The 24,489-nt window shown below is 50.5% G+C and overlaps 1 protein-coding gene across 3 annotated transcripts; it reads right to left on the reverse strand.

Annotated features, from left to right (window-relative positions):
* Positions 1 to 3,216: 3,216 nt before the first annotated feature.
* On the reverse strand, positions 3,217 to 22,797 carry prpf40a (PRP40 pre-mRNA processing factor 40 homolog A). Of its 3 annotated transcripts, none has more exons than XM_067255573.1 (26): positions 22,679 to 22,797; positions 21,377 to 21,517; positions 20,738 to 20,821; positions 18,025 to 18,040; positions 17,914 to 17,936; positions 17,599 to 17,640; positions 17,336 to 17,446; positions 17,058 to 17,178; positions 16,917 to 16,941; positions 15,908 to 16,132; positions 15,658 to 15,763; positions 12,923 to 12,987; positions 12,532 to 12,696; positions 11,459 to 11,567; positions 10,899 to 11,049; positions 10,206 to 10,339; positions 9,767 to 9,881; positions 9,130 to 9,242; positions 8,740 to 8,856; positions 7,879 to 8,016; positions 5,876 to 5,971; positions 5,700 to 5,786; positions 4,184 to 4,283; positions 3,889 to 3,950; positions 3,622 to 3,777; positions 3,217 to 3,359 (listed from the first exon to the last, which is right to left on the reverse strand). In XM_067255573.1, the coding sequence occupies exons 1-26, from the start codon at positions 22,679 to 22,681 to the stop codon at positions 3,270 to 3,272; spliced, it is 2,595 nt and encodes an 864-aa protein (XP_067111674.1). In that variant the 5' UTR covers positions 22,682 to 22,797; the 3' UTR covers positions 3,217 to 3,269. The 3 variants fall into 3 exon arrangements, with proteins under 3 accessions (XP_067111674.1, XP_067111684.1, XP_067111665.1); XM_067255583.1 differs by lacking the exon at positions 22,679 to 22,797 and adding an exon at positions 21,663 to 21,738 and having other exon boundaries at positions 9,130 to 9,221; XM_067255564.1 differs by lacking the exon at positions 22,679 to 22,797 and adding an exon at positions 21,663 to 21,738.
* Between the last annotated feature and the right edge of the window lie 1,692 nt (positions 22,798 to 24,489).

Consider the following 24,489-nt stretch of genomic DNA (forward strand, 5'->3'; position numbering starts at 1 on the left):
CGGGTATAATTTTCTGGGGAAATTGTGAAGTATGCTTGCCATTGGGGCGGTTTAACTACATCACCTCCAAACCTATTGTTTCAATTAATATTAAATGTTCACTGTTCGAGACTGGGGGGGCGTGTCGCCTGAAGGAGCTGAAGCTCGGCCCCCTCGCTGGAAGGCGCCGCCTCTCTCAAGTAAGCTATCTACAACCCAGATAATGGACGCTACGTCAAGCCGAACAAAACAGTATAGAATTAGAATGTATTTGTTCAATGAGTGAAACATACAGATGCATATAAATGATAAACATTTACAGCAGAGACAGCAGACAGTGAGCTCTCCAACTACTTCTAGCACATTAGCTACCATTTCACCAAAATACCATTCTACACCGAGTAGCCTAATATCAAGTTAGCGGTTTGCACTAATTATAGCAGAGATACCTCTGGAAAAGTTATGTAGTATAATTATAACAAGCTGTAATGGTGGCGGCGGTGGATGGTCCAGGTGCGACCGGAGGATGAACGGCCGGGGGGGCGATGCTCGGTACGGCTCCGCGCTGCAAGAGAAGCCGTATGTTGGTGAACCACGTCTGTCTCTGGGCCATGTTAAAACTGTCCGCCGTGAAATGGTCAGTGGCGCAGAGGTTGCTGTTGGAGTTGATCCGAAGCTTTCCATGAGCGTGGCTCTTCACAAAATCTATCCACCTATTTTTCCTTTCATTATCAACAGGGAACTTAACGTTAAATGGCGTTGCAGCGCAGCTGGAGTTCTTGCATCCAGGCAAGATGCAGTTGCGGGTGGTGGGAGACATCCTGAAGCTAGCTAGCTAGCTGATGTAAGCTATAATAACAGTACAGCAGGAGGAGCCATTCAGTGATCTGACGTAGATGGGGCCAAATGACGTAAATAGGGAATTTTTTGGCTCCGCTCATTAAAATCTGATCTGAAAACGGAAGAGAAACTGTTCTTCGGTCTAACTCCACATTTCAGTGCGACAAAGTTTTAGCGCTTTGCACATGCTTTCAGGAACTCATTTCACACGTATATAATGTACTTAGAAGCAAAACATGGAATTTACTTTACAGGATCTTTAAAAGAACTTGACCACACTGCCAAAATATAATACGCTGAAAATACATATTTAAAGTGGGCTTTTTTTAAAGATACCTTTTAATGTTGCATATTTCTGCTTTATTTGGGATCAGTGAAGATATACAAAGAAAGGGAAGTGTGGCTGTGCTGGCTCCAGAGGGATCCTGCAGTAAGGCCTCTACATGGTACACACTTAACCAGTGATCACTTTACCAGAGGCCTGGGGCCTCATGTATAAACGTTGCGTACGCACCAAAAGCTTGTATACGCTAGTTTTCACGCACACGGTGTGATGTATAAAAATGTAGCCTACTTGACATGAGAATGTGCCCGTCACGGAAACTTTTGAGCAGACGTGAGAATGTGCGGACCGTCCGCAAAGTCTTGTCTGGCTCTGTAACATGGCGAATTCTAACTGAAAAGTGCCGAAACTCACCAAACATTACAAAATAAAGTTTCCACTACAGTTACTGTCATACGTCTGACGTTGACTATTCAAAAAAACATAAAAATAAAAGTTTGGTCATTAATGTGGATGATCACATCAAAATGCCAAAATCAAAAACTGGAAATGATACACTGTTTAATCCGCCACCACTACTTAATAACTTCTGTTAAACTTGAGGGGGTCAAACGAACTACAAAATCACTCAGGAAATGCATGTCACGCTAACCATATAGCTGCCATGCTGTTACGATGCGCTACTACGATGCATGCCTAATAGGAATGGTTTTATTTGTAATGCAATTTACATTTAGGCTAGATAAATCTCAAAGTGCTATACCTAGGTTAAAAACAAGAGAGGGCGCAAATAGTGACAGTTTTCCACTCAAAGGACTTTATTTTGTTGCTAATACCTGATGACAGGCCGCTAAAACAAGACATATTTTTCTCGCCTCCACCTCTGTTAGAACCTCGATCTCACAGTCTGTGAAATGTCTTTTTTGCGTGTAAAGCCATTTTAATTTAGACAAACATTTATAGGCTATCTGCATATTCATTTATGGGAGGAGGCAAGGCGGGGAGGCTCGTTCACGTATGGTTTATCTCACGTTGATTGTGATTTATAAAGGAATGTGCTTGTTCATTGGCCGGTGGACTCCCCACCGACCACTTAGCTACACAAAGACAATAGTAATGGAAATTTGTTTATTATTACATGTCTGATTTTAACAATCGCCCGAAAGAAGAAATATCCAACCAACCCTCATCAGTGGTAAGGGATCATTAAAAAACAGACACCAGTGTGTGGATTCTATAAATGTCAGACTAAACTGCCACTATTCTACTAAATGAAAAGTATACAGATCCTGCATAGTCAGTCAACAACAGGGTGTTGAGATATGTTTTTATTCCAAAATCAAACTATTAGCAATGAAGGAAAAACTAAACATGTACAACTAGAAAAGACAACAAAAAGAACAAGGTGGGATCAGAAAGGCCCCAGGCCTGCTTGTATTCATACACTAGTTATACCAGGTGGCTGCGTGGCGACATGTCAAACAGCCATGTACGCTCTCCATCTCAGCCCAGCCTCCCCTCCAAATAAACACTAGGCCAGCTGCCTCACCTGCAGCTTATGAAGAGTGTGTGTGTGAGAGTGTAGCATGTATGTGTGCAAGGCTGAGAGGACGAACGCTGAGGGGAATGCATGTAGGATGAGGTGGACAGATGAGAAAAGATGCCAGGAGGGGGAATGGAGGGAGGGGCAGGAGGAATGGAGGGAGGGGCAGGAGGAATGGAGGGAGGGGCAGGCCGGGGGAGGGAGGGGCAGGAGGAATGGAGGGAGGGGCAGGCCGGGGGAGGGAGGGGCAGGCCGGGGGAGGGAGGGGCAGGAGGAATGGAGGGAGGGGCAGACCGGGGGAGGGAGGGGCAGGCCGGGGGAGGGAGGGGCAGGCGGAATGGAGGGAGGGGCAGGCGGAATGGAGGGAGGGGCAGGCCGGGGGAGGGAGGGGCAGGCGGAATGGAGGGAGGGGCAGGCGGAATGGAGGGAGGGGCAGGCCGGGGGAGGGAGGGGCAGGAGGAATGGAGGGAGGGGCAGGCCGGGGGAGGGAGGGGCAGGAGGAATGGAGGGAGGGGCAGGCCGGGGGAGGGAGGGGCAGGCCGGGGGAGGGAGGGGCAGGCGGAATGGAGGGAGGGGCAGGCCGGGGAGGGAGGTTCAGGAGGGGGGGGGGAGGGAGTCGGTGTTTCACGGTGCGTCCAGCTGCTCCAGCAGTGTTCTCCTCCTCTTCTCTAGCTCTCCCTCGCTCAGCTCACTGCCTGACGTGTCCCAGCCGCCCTGCAGAGAACAAGACGTCACGACTCACCTCACTCCACAATCTTCTGAAGGAGCAGGAACACAACTACATCACCAGGTGTTCCTAGAACATCACCAGGTGTTCCTAGAACATCCAGGCCCCAGAATGGTTTAGGTTCTAAGCTGTCTTTACTAGAACGGAACATTCTAGAAGTATGGTTTGAATTTTGGGGTGTTCCTTTGACTCTATATTCCCAGCGGCCGAGGCCAGGAGTCTGACTCATCCTGCCTCAGAAGCCCCTACCTCCTCCTTGGTAGCTTTCCTTTTGGGAGACTTCTGTTTGGACTCGGAGCGGCCTTTCCCTCTGGACTTGTCATTCTCTTTCTCCTTCTCCTTCTCCTGCTCCCGCTTGCTGTCCCTGTCTCTCCCCTTCTTCTCTCCCTCAGACTCAGGGGAAGCCTGCGCGAGGGTGTCAGGGTTGTAAACACACACAGGTGAGGGTGAGTAACTGACCCGGGGACCCTTGACCTTCCTACCCCCTCCGGTCCAGATGGTCATGTGACTACCTACCGACTTGTGTCGCCTCTTCTTTCCCTTCTTCTTGTGCTTCTTGGACTTCTTATAACTTCTCTCTGCACACAGGAAGGAGGAAGTCAGGTGCCGTCCCAGCGCTTCTCTCCATCACACACAACCATCAACTACAGTGTATGCATGTCCTGTTGTTCCCTCGGTAATATATAATTTAAAAAAACTTGTGTGTAGTGTTTTTGTACTTGTATGTACAGGTGGTTTGGTGTTTATGCTGCACCAGAACTGCTGGTGGAGTGGCTGGAAGTGTTATGGTATTGAGTGTTTCCTGTCTCACCAGACTCCCCGCTGGAGGAGCGCTCAGACAGGGACTTGGACTGGGAGCGTTTCTTCTTCTTGTTGTTGTTGTGGTACTCCTCCTCCTCAGACTCGGAACCCTGTGGACAGTGGGGGGGGGGGGGGGGATGAGCGCCATCTACAGGTCAACTATGACAAAAACCATACCTGTACATTTACATTTAGTCATTTAGCAGACACTCTTATCCAGAGCGACTTACAGTAAGTACAGGGACATTCCCCCGAGGCAAGTAGGGTGAAGTGCCTTGCCCAAGGACACAACGTCATTTGGCACGGACGGGAATCGAACTGGCAACCTTGAGATTACTAGCCCGGTTCCCTAACCGCTCAGCCAGCTCAGGGCTCCAGACCACCTTTTTTATGAGGAGCACTGTAACCCCAAACTGAACATTTAGGGGCTTAAATAGACCTGCAATGCAATTTTTCACATTTTCCCAATTTTAAATGCGTTACTGATCATTTATTTTAGTTCACAGTAGGGCTGTGCAATATGACCAAAATCTCATATCCTGATATAGATCCTTTCATATCCCGATAACGATACATATCACGATATGGCACATTTTCTTTAAATTCAATGAATAGTTTATATAAAATGACCATTAAAAAGACTATTTGAACAATTAAAAAGTACTTACTCATATTTGACTTCTCATTTCTTAAGTCTCCAAATGTAATTTAATCTGTGCGACCTCAAAATATATTTGGGAGTTTAGCAGACTACTTGTAAATAATGCACTGGACAGGTTCAAGTGGACACTGCACCTTTAAGGACGCAGTGAGGTGTGGCGCAGTGAGGTGTGGGACGCTGCACCTTTAAGGGCGCAGTGAGGTGTGGCACAGTGAGGTGTGGGACGCTGCACCTTTAAGGGCGCAGTGAGGTGTGGGACGCTGCACCTTTAAGGGCGCAGTGAGGTGTGGGACGCTGCACCTTTAAGGGCGCAGTGAGGTGTGGGACGCTGCACCTTTAAGGGCGCAGTGAGGTGTGGGACGCTGCACCTTTAAGGGCGCAGTGAGGTGTGGGACGCTGCACCTTTAAGGGCGCAGTGAGGTGTGGGACGCTGCACCTTTAAGGGCGCAGTGAGGTGTGGGACGCTGCACCTTTAAGGGCGCAGTGAGGTGTGGGCCACGTTGTGGGTAGTTGGCTAAGTTCTTTGTTCAAAAAGTTTAGTCTTTGTAGGCCAACTTGAATAAACGACGCAGCTGTGTGCCAAAAGGGAGAAGTTTGCCGACCTCCCGAACATTTGTGCAAATAACTTGTGACGCATTGCCCTGCCTGTACCTAAGATTACATCAGACTGCCCAATGTCGAATATATTTGACACTGTATGTCACGAATGGCTTCAAAGTTGCCCACACTCAACATACACAACTCAAAGTCTCAGAGGAGCTGACAGTTAAAAGCTGGATTCAGGATTCATGGAATTATTATTACAACTAAAACACTGTCATTACTCCTGTCCTGTAGGGGGAGACAGGTGAGTTGGCCTACTGACCGAGCGAGAACGGGATCTCTTCCTGTGGTGTTTCTTGGACTTCTTTGAATGCTTCTTGGTCTTGGAGTGATGGTGCTGGCACTCATGCTGTCAGGACAGGACATGGGTTAGATGTGACATAACTTCCCTTCTGTTGTCGTAGCGTGGTATGTCTGGATTAGGCAGAAGCAGGTTACCTCCAAGACGTGCATGAAGTCTTTAAATATCCTCTTCCTCTCTGACTCCAGAGTCACGTCCTCGAAGGCCGACTCTTTGAGGAATCTCTCTCGGACCTGAATCAAAACACAAATGGGTATAGCATGGGGATGGGTGTAGCTAAGTGGTAGAACATGGGGATGGGTATAGCTCAGTGGTAGAACATGGGGATGGGTATAGCTCAGTGGTAGAACATGGGGATGGGTGTAGCTCAGTGGTAGAACATGGGGATGGGTGTAGCTAAGTGGTAGAACATGGGGATGGTTACAGCTCAGTGGTAGAGCATGGGGATGGGTGTAGCTCAGTGGTAGAGCATGGGGATGGGTGTAGCTAAGTGGTAGAGCATGGGGATGGGTGTAGCTAGGTGGTAGAGCATGGGGATGGGTGTAGCTAGGTGGTAGAGCATGGGGATGGGTGTAGCTAAGTGGTAGAGCATGGGGATGGGTACAGCTCAGTGGTAGAGCATGGGGATGGGTACAGCTAGGTGGTAGAGCATGGGGATGGGTGTAGCTAAGTGGTAGAGCATGGGGATGGTTACAGCTTAGTGGTAGAACATGGGGATGGGTACAGCTAGGTGGTAGAGCATGGGGATGGGTATAGCTCAGTGGTAGAACATGGGGATGGGTATAGCTCAGTGGTAGAGCATGGGGATGGGTACAGCTCAGTGGTAGAACATGGGGATGGGTGTAGCTCAGTGGTAGAACATGGGGATGGGTGTAGCTCAGTGGTAGAACATGGGGATGGTTACAGCTCAGTGGTAGAACATGGGGATGGGTATAGCTCAGTGGTAGAACATGGGGATGGGTACAGCTAGGTGGTAGAACATGGGGATGGGTATAGCTCAGTGGTAGAGCATGGGGATGGGTGTAGCTCAGTGGTAGAACATGGGGATGGGTATAGCTCAGTGGTAGAACATGGAGATGGGTGTAGCTCAGTGGTAGAGCATGGGGATGGGTGTAGCTAAGTGGTAGAACATGGGGATGGTTACAGCTCAGTGGTAGAGCATAGGGATGGGTATAGCTCAGTGGTAGAGCATGGGGATGGGTATAGCTCAGTGGTAGAGCATGGGGATGGGTGTAGCTAAGTGGTAGAACATGGGGATGGTTACAGCTTAGTGGTAGAGCATGGGGATGGGTATAGCTCAGTGGTAGAACATGGGGATGGGTATAGCTCAGTGGTAGAACATGGGGATGGGTATAGCTCAGTGGTAGAGCATGGGGATGGGTATAGCTCAGTGGTAGAACATGGGGATGGGTATAGCTCAGTGGTAGAGCATGGGGATGGGTATAGCTCAGTGGTAGAGCATGGGGATGGGTACAGCTTAGTGGTAGAGCATGGGGATGGGTACAGCTCAGTGGTAGAACATGGGGATGGGTATAGCTCAGTGGTAGAACATGGGGATGGGTATAGCTCAGTGGTAGAACATGGGGATGGGTGTAGCTAAGTGGTAGAACATGGGGATGGGTATAGCTCAGAGCATTTGACTGCTGACCCAGAGGTCACTATGTGGATACTATGCGGCTACTATGCGGCTACTATGCGGTCAAAGCCGCATACTCTGCAGCCTCCCATGGAATCTCCCGGGGGACCCGCTCATACGCATTCTCCAGATCCACAAAACAAGGGTAGACTGGATGGGCAGACTCCCAGGCCCCCTCCATGAACCTTACGAGAGTGAAGATCTGGTCCATCGTTCCAAGTCCAGAACAAAACCTGCGTTGTTCGGCCAAACCCAGCACCAGAGTAAACTTTACCAGGGAGGCTGAGAAGTGTGATACCCCTGTAGTTGGCACACACTCTTTGGACCCCCCTTTTCCAGTACGACTAACTGACAGAAGCCGGGCTTATTCGGTAAACTCGTTTCATGGAACAGGCTTCCGAACCAGTTTAAGGTTTTCCAAGTTTACTATTCTATGATAATAATCAGGAAGTCACATCACAACACCAGGTGTACGACTAGACCGGAAGTGACATAAAAAGGTACCGTCTCCCAGGTGGCCTCTGGCTCAAGAGGGGGTGTGGCCTGCTTCAGCATGCTCTTGAACGCTGCCTCCTTCCTCTTCATCTTCCTGGCCTCCTCCTTCTCCCGCTCCCGCTCCCGCGCCTCCGCTTTTTCCAGCAGCTACCAGGGTGACAAACGCTGTTATATTGCTATGCGAGCCACAGTGGAGGGCTTTACAATGTGTGGCCTCCCAGATGAAGCCAGAAGATTCTGGTGTTACTGTGACCCCGCTCTCCTGGCCAGGGTTACTGTGTTACTGTGACCTTGCTCTCCTGGCCAGGGTTACTGTGTTACTGTGACCTTGCTCTCTTGGTCAGGGTTACTGTGTTACTGTGACCCTGCTCTCCTGGCCAGGGTTACTGTGTTACTGTGACTTCACTCTCCTGGCCAGGGTTACTGTGTTACTGTGACCTTGGTCAGGGTTACTGTGTTACTGTGACCTTGGTCAGGGTTACTGTGACCCTGCTCTCTTGGTCAGGGTTACTGGGTTACTGTGAGCCCGCTCTCCTGGCCAGGGTTACTGTGTTACTGTGACCTTGGTCAGGGTTACTGTGTTACTGTGACCTTGGTCAGGGTTACTGTGTTACTGTGTTCTTGGTCAGGGTTACTGTGTTACTGTGTTCTTGGTCAGGGTTACTGTGTTACTGTGTTCTTGGTCAGGGTTACTGTGTTACTGTGACCTTGGTCAGGGTTACTGTGTTACTGTGACCTTGGTCAGGGTTACTGTGTTACTGTGACCTTGGTCAGGGTTACTGGGTTACTGTGTTACTGTGACCTTGGTCAGGGTTACTGTGTTACTGTGAGCCCGCTCTCAGCAGGGCTGCAGCTGGTCGGGGCACTTACACTGTTGAAGGCCAGCTTGATATTGCCAGCATCCAGCGTCGTGGCTCTCTTGTCTGAGCTTATAACAGAACCAAAGTCCTCAAATCCAGTATTCACCTCCACCAGGAAGCCCTTGTCCTGCGGCACAGAGAAAGAGAGAGCTTATTATGGACAATAATCAGGTCCATACAGGAAGCCATCTTATTATCCTGCATGTGAGAGTTGCTAGAGATTACCAGTGGGCCTCACATAGAGGGGCAAGAGGAAAGGGTCGCCAGACACAAACACACGATTGTGTTATCTTCCCTGTTAAAGCCCACAACTGAGCTACACACACACACAAACACACTCACAGGAGAATGCTATACAAGCTTTCCCACATGACGGACACACACAGCTGTGTGCTCTCACCTTGAGAATGTCCTTGATGATCCTCTTCTCGTCATGGTAACGGGCCTTCAGGTCTTCCACGTAGAACTTGAACAGGTCCAGAGGGGTGGAGCCTGCAGAATAGACACCATAAACTAACATCCGCAAGTTATTCAACAGCTGCTCTGGCAACACAAGATTATCTGCACACACACACACACACACTAGTTAGACCAGGCCAGGCCCGGACACACTAGCTAGGCTGCAAGATCATCACTGAGAATGTGCATGCTTCTTCTGCAGGTGTGTGTGTGTATACACTTGAAGTAACTGTCACTATCAATATGAGTGTACATGCATGCAAGTGTGTTTCTACGTTAGTGGCAATGTGCGTGTTTGTGTTCCATTAGTTTGTACTGGCATATGTGGCAGTGTGTGTGGCGTGTGTGTGTGGCGTGTGTGTGGCGTGTGTGTGGCGTGTGTGTGGCGTGTGTGTGGCGTGTGTGTGGCGTGTGTGTGGCGTGTGTGTGTGGCGTGTGTGTGTGGCGTGTGTGTGTGGCGTGTTTGTGTGGCGTGTGTGTGTGGCGTGTGTGTGTGGCGTGTGTGTGGCGTGTGTGTGGCGTGTGTGTGTGGTGTGTGTGTGTGGTGCGTGCGTGGTGCGTGCATGTGCTGCTCGTACCAGGCTGTCCCAGCATGTTAGAGAAGCGGATGTCGGAGCTGATGGTGGGGTACATCTCCATCCAGGCAGACATGGAGTGCAGCTGACCGTGGTCATGGAGCTCATCTAGAAACTTCTGTTCAGACACACACATTACTTCTGTTCAGACACACACACACATTACTTCTGTTCAGACACACACAATACAAAACAGGACTTTCTGATCAGATAAGGTATGGGGCAGATATGTCAGATAAGACATGAACCATATATATGTACTTTTTATTCCCTTCACTTCTATTTGTAGCGTTTTTTCCCCCTTTTCAAACCAGTAGCACCCAGAGTTTGTCTCGACAATGAAGGACGCACTTTAAATAAAATACATTATTAATATTATTATTAACATAGATAAGTACTTCCCAAGGGGAAATGAGGGTGATAAAACAGTAACTAAAAGAACCTGGAAAGACTGGCGGTTCTTGCGCTGACGTCTCCTCTCTCTCAGCAGAGACTTCTGCTTGTCATCCTCCTCCTCCTTCTCCAGAGCACGGATATGCTCCTCAAAACAGATCAGAGCATCCTCCTTGTCCATGTCTACAGGAGAGGAGAGAGATGCGAGAGGGGAGAGGGAGGAGAGGGGGAGGAAGGAGAGGAGAGGGAGAAGGGGAGGAAGGAGAGAGCGGAGGGGGAGGGAGGAGGGTAGGGAGAGGAGAGAGCGGAGAGGGGGAGGAAGGAAAAGAGAGGGAGGAGGGAGAGGAGAGGGGGAGGAAGGAGGGGCAGGGAGGAGAGACAGAAGGATAAGGGAGGGGGGATGGAGGAGGGTGTTAGAAGAGACAGTGGATGGGGAGACATTCATCCAGTAACACAAACATAATACACACTTTAATACACCAAGCAACTGATACATATACATAAAGACACAATCACAACAACAGTCACTTTCCTCTGAGACAAACACACAAACACACACACAGCCACTAACGAGTATGTGTGACTGAGCGGCAGGGGATGTGTGTGAGAAGAGTGTGCGTAAGGTGTGTGCGTAAGGTGTATGTGTGCGAGTGCGTGTGTGCGAGTGCGTGTGTATGTGTGCGTGCGTGCGTGCATGAGTCTGTGTGTGTGTGTGTGTATGAGTGCGAGTGTGTTAGCGTACTCTGTAGCTCCTCGTCCTCTGCGAAGGTGGGGTTGTCCAGTAGGTACTGCTGTGCCTCAGACCAGGTGGTACGGTACGTCACGTTGGCCATGTTGTCCAGGATGTTCTTCAGGGCCTCCCAGTTTCTCTTCCGCAGCTGCTTGGCTTGTTCCTGGAGACCATGAGAACAGGAACAGGTGTGAGTGTGTTTGTAAGTGCCAGAATGGAGGGGGTTAGGGTGGAGGGTTATGGTTAGGGTGGAGGGTTATGGTTAGGGTGGAGGGGGTTAGGGTGGAGGGTTATGGTTAGGGTGGAGGGGGTTAGGGTGGAGGGGGTTAGGGTGGAGGGTTATGGTTAGGGTGGAGGGTTATGGTTAGGGTGGAGGGTTATGGTTAGGGTGGAGGGTTATGGTTAGGGTGGAGGGTTATGGTTAGGGTGGAGGGGGTTAGGGTGGAGGGGGTTAGGGTGGAGGGGGTTAGGGTGGAGGGTTATGGTTAGGGTGGAGGGTTATGGTTAGGGTGGAGGGTTATGGTTAGGGTGGAGGGGGTTAGGTGGAGGGTGGAAGGCTGGAGGGGGCTAACCTTCTCCTTCTTAGCCAGGTAGAACAGCACGTCTTCATAGATCTCCAGTCTGTCCCTCTCTGGAACACAACTCCACACCTCCTGATCCCCAAACATCTGCTCCGCTTTCCTGGGTCGAGCATCACACACACACTAAATTGGAGCTGAGTGACACCCTTCATGCAGCAATTACATTTCCCTCCACAAGAGAGCAGTATGATACCAGGCACTAATGAAAGTATCTAAACAGTCTCTCTCTCCAACAGGGGGTCTAGACCCAGTGTCTGTCTCTCTGTAAGTGGGTGTAGACCGTGTCTCTCAGCACCAACAGGGGGTGTAAGCTGGAGGTACCAGTAGAAGGCAGCCGGGCTTGAGCAGAACATTCTGGACCTGCAGGTGGACAGCAGGAGCCAGACGACCTCGCTGCCTCTTTCCAGCTGCCCAGCCTGTGACGTCACTCACCCTGTCACCGCCACCACGACAGCCAAACTGGCCTCAGGTCAAGGTTGACAGTGGATTTGTGTCCCCTGCGGAGGTGTCAGTGACTCACACCCGGACACACGGCCAGCACAACCGGGATGCCACTCGCAGGAAGTGAACTTGTTTGGGATGAAACTGACAGTCTGTTCTGCTTTCAAACCCGTTTCTTGACTGAAGGAAAAGCAAAGGCCCTAAGCTATTCTAACTACCTGGGTTGGTGAAGAACCACTGGAAGTACACTGATGGCATCTAGACTACTTCCAGGGGAAATGCTAGGTGTGAAGACGGGCCACATCACAGTGTGCATTAAGGGACCAGTCCTTTATAAAAAGGCATCATAATGTCAGAGCCAACATCAATGACAGAATCCATCGTGCTCTTAACCAGAGCCACTAGGGCACCCCATGAACTAACAACATCCAGAGTAGCATTCACCCTAACCCACCAGGTCATTTAACAAAGGAGTGCAACCGGCAAAGAGTTTGGGACGCAAACCCACGATACGATGTCCACACTGAGGGAGGAACTGCCCCTCCAGGAGCTGAGGGGGATTCAAACCCACATCTAGGTGACTCCAGGAATAACACGTTGGCATGATATCAGGAGCCACATACTTGTATCTGGTGGTGGAGGTCATCTTGTCATGGTTCTCCAAGAACCTCTGGTAGGTTTCCTTGGACTCCTTGTACTTGATCCTGGCCTCTTCCTTCTCCTCCTTCTCTGTCTGGACCTTGTAGGCGTTGAACGCCTGCTTCTTCTCACTCAGCTTGGGCAGGGCACTGCAGACACACACACCACAGTAGGTTGTTAAGGCAGTCTGATCTGGTATGTATGATGATCAGGAGACTGAGAAGCTGGCTGACATTTATAGTTCATTAAACACGACCTGGGTCACACATCAGTGACATTAAAGTTTAATTTGCTTCACAGACAGCACTGCCAGACAGCCCCAGCTCGGCTGTGTCCACACGGCCAATGACTGGACCGGTGAGGGTCGGGGCATACCTGTAGCGGGGGTCGTTGATGATGGTTTTCATGGCCTGCTCCCATGATGCATTAGACGAGACACCCTGTGAAAAACAGAAGGATGAAGATGAGGGGTGATGGACAGTCAGCCCCCAGCTCTCTGATGACCTCACAGCCCCCAGCTCTCTGATGACCTCACAGCCCCCAGCTCTCTGATGACCTCACAGCCCCCAGCTCTCTGATGACCTCACAGCCCCCAGCTCTCTGATGACCTCACAGCCCCCAGCTCTCTGATGACCTCACAGCCCCCAGCTCTCTGATGACCTCACAGCCCCCAACTCTCTGATGACCTCACAGCCCCCAGCTCTCTGATGACCTCACAGCCTCCAGCTCTCTGATGACCTCACAGCCCCCAACTCTCTGATGACCTCACAGCCCCCAACTCTCTGATGACCTCACAGCCCCCAGCTCTCTGATGACCTCACAGCCCCCAGCTCTCTGATGACCTCACAGCCCCCAGCTCTCTGATGACCTCACAGCCCTCAGCTCTCTGATGACCTCACAGCCCCCAGCTCTCTGATGATCTCACAGCCCCCAGCTCTCTGATGACCTCACAGCCCCCAGCTCTCTGATGACCTCACAGCCCCCAGCTCTCTGATGACCTCACAGCCCCCAGCTCTCTGATGACCTCCTGTAAAGCAGCCAGATCACTGGACGTCCCAATCAGCCTCTGTCAACACCAACATCTGCAGATGCAGGTTTCCAACCCTGCTCCTGTAGGGGATCTGGTTCTGATATGTAGGGGCAGGGCAGGGATGGAGGTGGACAGGGATGGAGGTGGACAGGGATGGAGGTGGACAGGGATGGAGGTGGGCAGGGATGGAGGTGGGCAGGGATGGAGGTGGACAGGGATGGAGGTGGACAGGGATGGAGGTGGGCAGGGATGGAGGTGGGCAGGGATGGAGGTGGGCAGGGATGGAGGTGGGCAGGGATGGAGGTGGACAGGGATGGAGGTGGACAGGGATGGAGGTGGGCAGGGATGGAGGTGGGCAGGGATGGAGGTGGGCAGGGATGGAGGTGGGCAGGGATGGAGGTGGGCAGGGATGGAGGTGGGCAGGGATGTTCCAGTCCATACTAAGTTAATGCATTTTCTTAATTACTAATAGAAGAGAGTTTAACAGCTGGAGAGAACCCCCTACCATGAACAGAGGAGGAGAGACAGAGAGAGAGACAGAGACGGAGAGAGAGACCAAGAGAGAGAGACAAACAGACCAAGAGAGAGACAGAGACGGAGAGAGACAGACAGACCAAGAGAGAGACAGAGACGGAGAGAGAGAGAGACGGAGAGAGAGGGAAGGAGGGTTATACATTATGAACAGAACTCTCGCTGTGTGTCCTTGTCAGTTGTCAACAGTTATTTTAAGTCAGTGAGGCAGTGAGGCATGACATACTGTGTGGTCCTGATCCAGCCCCCCCCACGCCTTCATCCAGCCCCCCCTCGCCTTCATCCAGCCCCCCCTCGCCTTCATCCAGCCCCCCCCTCGCCTTCATCCAGCCCCCCCCTCGCCTTCATCCAGCCCCCCCCTCGCCTTCATCCAGCCCCCCCTCGCCTTCATCCAGCCCCCCCCACGCCTTCATCCAGCCCCCCCCACGCCTTCATCCAGCCCCCCCTCGCCTTCATCCAGCCCCCCCCTCGCCTTCATCCAGCCCCCCCCTCGCCTTCATCCAGCCCCCCCCTCGCCTTCATCCAGCCCCCCCCTCACCTTCATCCAGCCCCCCCCACGCCTTCATCCAGCCCCCCCCTCGCAGTCATCCAGCCCCCCCTCGCCTTCATCCAGCCCCCCCCTCGCCTTCATCCAGCCCCCCCTCGCCTTCATCCAGCAACGCTAATCATAAAGACAGAGCCATTAAGATCTCGTAGGCAAATAGCAAGCAATCTCAAAGGAGGGCTTTGTGCACCAAATTAAAAAGACCTAAATATAGACCCACTGAGCCACCTTGCACAGACACACACGTGCACGTGTGTGTCTGTGCACACACACACACACACACACACAGGGAGCTGAGACTTAGCAATCATGCTAAGACCTCCGAGTGCTCTGGAGAGAAGTTGATTAAATACACCCGTGAGCACACACACACACACACAATACTGGGAAGCGTCTGGAACCATAAGTATAGTATAGACGGGGGGGGAGCGCCTAACCAGGCCTTTCCCACAGTAGTGGAGGTGTGGTCAGTGTTGCTGCCTAGGGAAACACTCAGCACAACACATGAAGTCTGGGATGGTGGAAGAGTGCCTCACAGCATCATAAACACCCTTCCTTCTGAACAGGCCACACCAGACAGGTGGGGTTGTAGGTGAAGTGAAATGATGTACGATCCCTCAGAACAACATTTTCTCTAACCAATAAGAACATGTCGTCCGGACAATATGAACAAAAACAAGCTGTTATTAATCAGCCAGGACACGTCTGAATGCAGCTCTAGCTGGGGGTTCAGCTGACAGACAGGACTCTGACACGACCCGCTCATGTCAGCTGTACAGCAGTCTTAGGGTCAGAACCCTGGACCCAGCAGTGGGCGGGGTCAGAACCCTGGACCCAGCAGTGGGTGGGGTCAGAACCCTGGATCCAGCAGTGGGCGGGGTCAGAACTCTGGATCCAGCAGTGGGCGGGGTCAAACCCTGGATCCAGCAGTGGGTGGGGTCAGAACCCTGGACCCAGCAGTGGGCGGGGTCAGAACCCTGGATTCAGCAGTGGGCGGGTCTTCACCTTCTCCTTCAGGAGCTCTTTGAAGGCCTGCTTGGCCTCCTCCTTGGTGTTCCACTTGTATGTCTTCTTCTGGATCTCTGGACGATCCTCCTTGGAGCCCTCAGTGCTGAACACCATAGGCAAGACAGGCAGGCAGAAAGACAGGCAGACAGCAGGCAGACAGAGTCAGAGGGAGAGACAGTCAGTGAGACAGAGTCAAGAGTGTGTGCGTGTATGTGTATGTGCCCCAGCGCGGGTGGTCTCTTCCTACCTGGCAGGAAGCTCTGTTGGGGCAGTGCTCTCTGTGGAAGCTGGAGGAGCCTCGGTGCTGCCCTCGCCCCCCTGAACGCCCCCCTGGGTCAGGTGCTCCTCCACCACGGGCAGGGCCACGCTCACCGCCACGCTCTCCACCTCCATCATAGTTGCCATGGCGGCGGCGGCGTGAGCCTGCAGGACAGGCGTGGGGACGGTGCCAGGGGCGGGGACGTCTGCAGTCCTGCAGCAGGAGCACAAGGAAGAGGAGAGACAGGAGGAGGAGGGAAGACACGAGGAGGAGGGAAGACACGAGGAGGGGAGACACGAAGAGGAGGGGGGACACGAGGAGGAGGGGACACGAGGAGGGTACACGAGGAGGGGACACAGGATGAGGAGGGGAGACAGGAGGAGGAGGGGAGACAGGAGGAGGGGACACGAGGAGGGGACACAGGATGAGGGGAGACAGGAGGAGGAGGGGAGACAGGAGGAGGAGGGGAGACAGGAGGAGGGGACACAGGATGAGGAGGGGAGACAGGAGGAAGAGGGGGAGACATTTCTCTTTTTATACGTTCCACGTAGCTGCTGTTTGCCGTGTCATCAGAATCCCACCTCTCAGAATGACCTTGTGTTGTACTGCAGCACTGGACAAATAAATACACACAGCAAACTACAGATGCTCTGGGTATTAAACATGATAAGTGCTTAGGTGTCTACCTTCAGTCATTGTATTAACAGGTATAACAGCACTAGCCTCTCCTTCGAATCTCAGTATTAGTTATAACACAAGGCCTGTACACTACCCAAACCCACAAGGCCAACACTACCCAAACTAAAGCCAGCATTTCATTTGAAAGAGAGGCAGGCCTCGGACACACAGATGTAAAAGAGATCCTGTCTTTAGATAGGTTGTCATTTGTTTTGGCATGATGATAATAAGCAATTATTATCAATTTTCAGAGTAATAGTGAGTAAATGTCCGGCCTTGCAGACCGCAGAACACTTGGAGGGGGAGAGAAACTACTCACCCATTCTCCTCGGCTTTGATCATGGCTGAAAGAAAGCAGAGAGATGGATGTTAAAACAGGCTAGCAGGTCCTCTCCCGGAGGAGGACAGGCTAGCAGGTCCTCTCCCGGAGGAGGGGCACAGAGGCGCTGCCCTGACTCACCCTCCAGATCCTCCAGATCCTTGGGCTTAGTCCATCTGGACTCCTTGGTCTGGGAGTTGTAGAAGTACGGTTTCCCCGTGTCAGACTTGTACTCCTTCCACGGACATTTTGACAACATTTGCTAGAAACACAAAAACATCTCAGAAAACTGGCGAGAGAGAAATGGAGAAAAAGAAAGCAATGGAGCTAGAGAGAAACTGAAGGAGAGAGAAATAGAAGAGAAAGAGAGATACAGGATGGTCTGAGGTTTGACTCAAGTGAGGGTAGCACCGTCATACTTCTGCAGGAGACTTGAGGTCGTCTGGCTTCTCCCAGGTGGACTGCTTGGTCTCTGTGTTATAGAAATAAGTTTTCCCATCCAGAGACTTGTGCTCTGTCCACAGGGACTTCTACAGAAGACAATACCAGCCTTAATGACATGTCTCCACAACAGACACATGGATGGCAAGCAGCAAAATGAAGGAGGATTTCCAGGGGAAATCATTGTCAGCATTCAAAGCTTCTGAGAACAGAAAGGTGGAAGGAGCGGGGAGGTTCTCACCTTCTTGGGCTGCTCGTCCTGGGGAGAGCCATTAGCTGTACCCTGAACAAAACAACGGTGAATTAGACTGGGCTGATTATTGACAGAGGGAGGGAATGGAAGCAATACAAAATTGAATCTGCTGTGTGACATGCATATCTAACACTCCGGTCAGCCCTGACACACACACACACATATATAACGTATGCAGTATATGTTTTATGTAACATAAGTTAAACAAAACAACTTTGTGTGTGAAAGATTTAAATTAATATGCTAATTTAATGCCACTGATGACCACGACACACATATACAAGTTGTACAAAATGTACTCACCACTGTTCCTGCTGTAGTGGTGGCTAGGAGGAAAAACACAGGTTAGTCATTCAAACATTGACAGGATAAACGATTTCACCTAATTAGTAATTGTGTGTGAAAAGGTCTTACCAGTGTCCACTCCAGGCTGCAGAGAGAACACAACCATTAGTCAAACCAGGCTTAAAAACAGCTCCATAAACAGGATAACAGTTGGCTCTAGGGCACCATCCTTACATAAGGCTTCTAAAGACAATATTAACAGAGGTAGTTCATTGTTAAGCAAACTCCGAGACATGGCTGACTACTGTGATGTGTGTGAAGCTGACAGGACTCATTAAGACAACCAGGCTGCTTCCCTCCAGCTGCATCAACCATCAGGCCTGGGGACACCTCACGTGACAGGTGACAACCTCCTCTGCATCACTACAGCATCTGACTGCTGCCAAACTAACCAGTACTACCTCCTCTGCATCACTACAGCATCTGACTGCTGTCAAACTAACCAGTACTACCTCCTCTGCATCACTACAGCATCTGACTGCTGTCAAACTAACCAGTACTACCTCCTCTGCATCACTACAGCATCTGACTGCTGTCAAACTAACCAGTACTACCTCCTCTGCATCACTACAGCATCTGACTGCTGCCAAACTAACCAGTACTACCTCCTCTTTAGCAGGTCGCACTGCTGACAACACCCACAGTGGATTTTTAAGTGGGGTTATGGTTACACCAAAACATTCCTTGTTGCCCTTGTGTGTTGTCTTAGAGAAGCCCTGACACTACATTTACATTTAGTCATTTTTAGTCATTTAGCAGACGCTCTTATCCAGAGCGACTACATGAGGATTTTGTACAGTATGTTTCCCTAATTTATCTAAAATTGCACGTTTTACAAGTCACAAAAACACTAACAAATGACCCTAGCTGTAAGATACCCGAGGCACCGGGTCAGTGGATGTCCATTGTAGTGGACGTTGGTTTTTAGCGACTAGTAACTTTTCAACCATACAGCTCTTCATATGTACAGAGTCCAACTGAGAGGACATCCTGGGCTGTCTCATGAAGTCACACACATGAAGGACCTCTGGAATGTGTAACTCTAGTTAGTTCATTAGGTTATAGATACAGGACTAATAAGAAACTTTGATAATTGTTTTTTCTTAAATATGTTTATTAGCCAAACCCAAACACTTGGGGAATAAGTATAGCTTAGAGGTCTTGTCCTGCAGATGAAGAGATTATAGATTATAACTTGTATGTCTCTTTGGTTAAAAGCATCTGCTCAATAAAGAAATTACATTCTAAAACTTAACTTAAAGATTTTAAAAAGCGCTCCAGGGAGATGTGTGATGCGTGTGAGATGGGTATCAGCTAGCTGTGGCTGGGTCTGGAACAGCGGCGCTGCTACGTTCAGGGTGTTAAGTGTGCTGAAGCTAAGGCTGTTGCAGGCAGCAAGATCTATTCTGGGCTGCAGTGTGTGAGGCTGGGAGAGAGTGTGGTGTGTGAGGCTGGGAGAGCGTGTGGTGTGTGAGGCTGGGAGAGCGTGTGGTGTGTGAGGCTGGGAGAGCGTGTGGTGTGTGAGGCTGGGAGAGTGTGTGGTGTGTGAGGCTGGGAGAGTGTGTGGTGTGTGAGGCTGGGAGAGTGTGTGGTGTGTGAGGCTGGGAGAGTGTGGTGTGTGAGGCTGGGAGAGTGTGGTGTGTGAGGCTGGGAGAGTGTGGTGTGTGAGGCTGGGAGAGTGTGGTGTGAGGCTGGGAGAGTGTGGTGTGTGAGGCTGGGAGTGTGTGGTATTTGAGGCTGAGAGAGAGTGTGGTATGTGAGGCTGGGAGAGAGTGTGGTATGTGAGGCTGGGAGAGAGTGTGGTATGTGAGGCTGGGAGAGAGTGTGGTATGTGAGGCTGGGAGATAGTGTGGTGTGTGAGGCTGGGAGATAGTGTGGTGTGTGAGGCTGGGAGAGTGTGGTGTGAGGCTGAGAGAGAGTGTGGTGTGTGAGGCTGAGAGAGAGTGTGGTGTGTGAGGCTGAGAGAGAGTGTGGTGTGTGAGGCTGGGAGAGTGTGGTGTGTGAGGCTGGGAGAGTGTGGTGTGAGGCTGGGAGAGAGTGTGGTGTGAGGCTGGGAGAGAGTGTGGTGTGAGGCTGGGAGAGAGTGTGGTGTGAGGCTGGGAGAGTGTGGTGTGAGGCTGGGAGAGTGTGGTGTGAGGCTGGGAGAGTGTGGTGTGTGAGGCTGGGAGAGAGTGTGGTGTGTGAGGCTGGGAGAGAGTGTGGTGTGTGAGGCTGGGAGAGAGTGTGGTGTGTGAGGCTGGGAGAGAGTGTGGTGTGTGAGGCTGGGAGAGAGTGTGGTGTGTGAGGCTGGGAGAGAGTGTGGTGTGTGAGGCTGAGAGAGTGTGGTGTGTGAGGCTGGGAGAGTGTGGTGTGAGGCTGGGAGAGTGTGGTGTGTGAGGCTGGGAGAGTGTGGTGTGTGAGGATGGGAGAGTGTGGTGTGAGGCAGGGAGAGTGTGATGTGTGAGGCTGGGAGAGAGTGTGGTGTGTGAGGCTGGGAGAGAGTGTGGTGTGTGAGGCTGAGAGAGAGTGTGGTGTGTGAGGCTGAGAGAGAGTGTGGTGTGTGAGGCTGGGAGAGAGTGTGGTGTGTGAGGCTGGGAGAGTGTGGTGTGTGAGGCTGGGAGAGTGTGGTGTAAGGCTGGGAGAGTGTGGTGTGTGAGGCTGGGAGAGAGTGTGGTGTGTGAGGCTGGGAGAGTGTGGTGTGTGAGGCTGGGAGAGTGTGGTGTGTGAGGCTGGGAGAGTGTGGTGTAAGGCTGGGAGAGTGTGGTGTGTGAGGCTGGGAGAGTGGTGTTAGGCTGGCAGTTACCGGTCCTGTTGGTTGCATGGCCACCGCGGGCATACGAGGGGGCATAATCATCCCAGCCATCATGGGGGGCATCATACCTGGCATCTAATAAGAGAGAGGATCATTACATATTCATGTGAGGCACTGGCTTGTCTCCCTCACGGTATTAATACCCTGTGTGAGACTGTGACAGGGAGGGAGGGAGGCCAGTTTGAGCTCTGTGAAGCAGCCTGTGCACCAACCAGGAGGCAGAGCAGCATATCTCCCCCTCCTGAGCCCTGCTACACTGGCAGCTGGCTCCCCGCTCCCCACACCGTCACACCCTTTCACTCACCTTACAGACAGAAACACGTATGCTTACAGTAATTAGCACAACCAGGGTTATAATATTTGTTAGTATTTTTATTTTTTACTGGTGACAATCTTTTACTCAAAGACACAGCCCACACTAACAACACTAACACTTCCATCCAGGGCCTGCATCGCTCCATTGGATAAGATCTGTCCTGTTGGATCAACACAACAAAGGACTCCAAGCCAAATGGCCAAATGTGGGCTGATGGAGACTCCCTCACTACTCATCCTTCAAACATTTACATTTATTCATTTAGCAGACGCTTTTACCCAAAGCGACTTCCAAGAGAGAGCTACAGTGCTTACCTGTCCCATCTGGGGTCCACCCATGGGCATCATCCCTGGGGGCATCATCCCTGGGGGCATGGGGCTCATGCTGGGCGGCCTCTGACCCATGGGGGGCATTCCCATTGGGGGGAAGTGAGGTGGCATTCCTGGTGGTCCCATCTACACACAGCCGATTATAAAAACAGCAAAAAACAATTGCAACCAATCAGATTCCCCAGCTCTGATCCCCAACGTGACCCATGTCATGAAGAGAAGCCATAGGGTGCAACACAAGAGATGGTGGACTGTCCCAACACCAACTTACAAAAGATGGGGGCATTCCCGAAGGTGGGACACCAGGAAAAGGTGCTGCTTGGCTCGAGCCATTATTAGCATCAGCTGAAGACTGTCATGAACAAGAGACCTCATACAGTTACTCCTAATATACTACTGGTGTCGACTATAACTAGCTATTAACAACATCTAGGCCCCAACACGACTGGCCTTGATATTATCTTTAGGACCTCACGTCACGACATCCTCATTTTAATTCTTGACCAGTAGCTTATAAAGGGATATGCAATGAGGCTGGTATTCGCCACTGCAAGTCCAGGATTTCCTTTACCCAGATCAAGGGAGGTCTAATATGGTATAAAATTATAGTTTGGATTTTGGAATATCTCGCTATTGCTACTTAACAAGCAGGGATATCATAGATGTCGTAGATTTACACTATTGGCTCTGGACAGGCTAGCAATTTGTCATACCGTAGCAGTCCCTAAAACGATGTTCGTTATTGACAAAAGCAATTGAGTAGCTACTAGCATTCGTTTACCGCGCCAGTCAATGAGCTAGCAAGCTCGAAAACGTAACTAGCAAATTAGAAGCAAGCCAGCCAAGTTATTTTAACATGGTCGTAGTTACGCTACCAGCCTACAAAGCCATAGGTAAGTCTATAGAGCTAGCTAGGTTATTTCAACATGTTCATAGTTACGCTACCAGCCTACAAAGGCAAGTATACAGAGCTAGCGAAGTTAGCTTCATAGCACGGACATGGCTAGCAAACATTAGCTAGCTGGATGAGTAAAGGAAGCTAGCGGCAGCTAGCGAACTTTACCAGCTCATGACGTGTAGGTACCTTGCTAGTTAGGCTAGGCTAGCTAGTTAGGCTAGCTAGACCAGCTTGCCGGTAGCTGACGAGATATATTACTTCCGTTTTATTATTTAGTCCTCGGAGATCATAAGAAATGTAGATGATCGTAAACACCTTAACATATGCACTATAGAGATAGCAACAACAGCATGTATTGAAACAAAATGCTTAGAATATACTGAACTCACCATGTTGACTGAGTAGTGAGCGTCCGGGCACGGGCACTCTTCAATAACGAGCGTTCTGATTGGTCTTGGCTTCCCTCGGAATGAAAGATAAAAAGAAGCTGCGTCAAGATTGCGCAGAGTGCATTTTAATCTGAGTTCGGCGTGTTAGGTTGCAGCATCAGGCTTTTCTTCTTTTAATCACGAGTGCACAGTGGCCGTGACGCAGTCGGTGATTAAAATACCAGTGAAACACACAAATACAGATTATTTGAACGATAGATATTGCACAGTGCCCATGAAAAAAAATGGTGGCACACACACACTCACAGATTCCTGGAATTATAGATAGATAGTGCAGTGCCCGTGATGTATCTGGTGATGACAATTCTTCTCAGTGGCTTTGATACCTATATTTCTCAGATCACAATTGAAATTCTCTGTCATCTCTGAAGTACTTGTTCAACCTCCACATCATCTCTTCTAGTCAAAAAGCAATTTCTCATTATTTTAAACAAATTGCCAATGCTCTGGTACATTCATGCAAATTATTATCAAATAAAAATGTATTTGTATAGCCCTTTTTACAAGCAATGTCACAGAGGGCTTCACATACGCCCATAGAACTGCCCCTCAACCAAACCTCAAGGAAAACTCCCAGAAAAAGGAGAACAATTTGAAAAAACCCTGGGAGGAGCTATTCAGTGAGGGATCCCCTCCTCCAGAGACGCTGCCAACTTTTCAAAAAACCTTGGAGTCCTTCAGGCGACACGCCCCCCCAGTATCAAGCAGAGAAGACTGCTGCTTTTCTCACGATCAAAGCCTAAGGGAGTCTAGTGGCTAAGCGGTTAGGGAATTGGGCTAGTAATCCGAAGGTTGCTTGTTCGATTCCCGGCAGTGCAAAATGATGGTGTATCCTTGGGCAAGGCACTTCACCCTACTTGTCTCGGGGGAATGTCCCTGTACTTACTGTAAGTCATGCCTACTAAATGTAAATTTAACATACTTGTCTGTGTTTTTTTTCATTCGAATTGGGTTGGGTAGTTAACAACACATTCTTCTGTGGTGTGATGAATTTAAAACTCATTTTCAGTTCTGCTTTACAGCGACTTTAACTAGCCAGCATTTCATCCATAAAGGAAACCATTTGAAAGCAGCTGATTAAATGTTATGTACGGTGGCCTTGAAGTGCAAAACACACCCACTAATACGAGTACATCATAGACCAGTAGCAGACTGGCCATCGGGAGCACCGGGAGAATTCCCGGTGGGCCGAAACACTTCTGGGCCGGAGGGCCGCTCAACTTATAATAGACCAACCGGACCCCCTTTCCCCCAGGCCGGTTGGTCTATTCCAAATTAACGTCTGTGCAGCCCTTACTTCGCCCCTTCTCGCTTAAGGCCAAATTATGCTACTCCGTTTTCCAAAAAACGGACACATGGGAACGCCCTTGTCTACGTGGAACGCCCTCGGAGAGCCCCGGAGAGCTCGACGTGCACCTCCTGAATTACCTAAATATCCGTCGTAATTTCGGATAGTTACGGATGCCCCTTTGGCTGTGATTTGTCAGTATTAAGAACCGCTTGCGTCAGGGGCGGGGTTGCCGTGATAAACAAGACGAACAGAATCCTTTGACCGCCATTGCGCAAATTTTTACAATTAATATTTCAGCTAAACAGTACATGTAAATCAGCATCTGAATTAAAATGTGACGAGAAATGGGCAGTGTAGTTGCTGAAAATGTGCTTATTTTATTGATGAAACAGCTCATTTGTAAATTTGCTCCAAGTTTTCGATAACCGAGCTAGCATTGCAGTGCAGCGCCACCTACTCT

This window comes from Osmerus mordax, chromosome 2, assembly GCF_038355195.1.
Source record: "Osmerus mordax isolate fOsmMor3 chromosome 2, fOsmMor3.pri, whole genome shotgun sequence".
Classification (NCBI taxonomy): Eukaryota; Metazoa; Chordata; class Actinopteri; order Osmeriformes; family Osmeridae; genus Osmerus; species Osmerus mordax.

Excerpts from the sequence above, each read along its gene's own strand:
- prpf40a (XM_067255564.1), bottom strand. Across the intron at positions 16,942-17,057 it reads GGATCTGGAGGATCTGGAGG|CCATGATCAAAGCCGAGGAG; the intron begins GTGAGTCAGGGC and ends GCTTTCTTTCAG. Across the intron at positions 10,340-10,898 it reads AGAGGACGAGGAGCTACAGA|ACATGGACAAGGAGGATGCT; the intron begins GTACGCTAACAC and ends CCTCTCCTGTAG.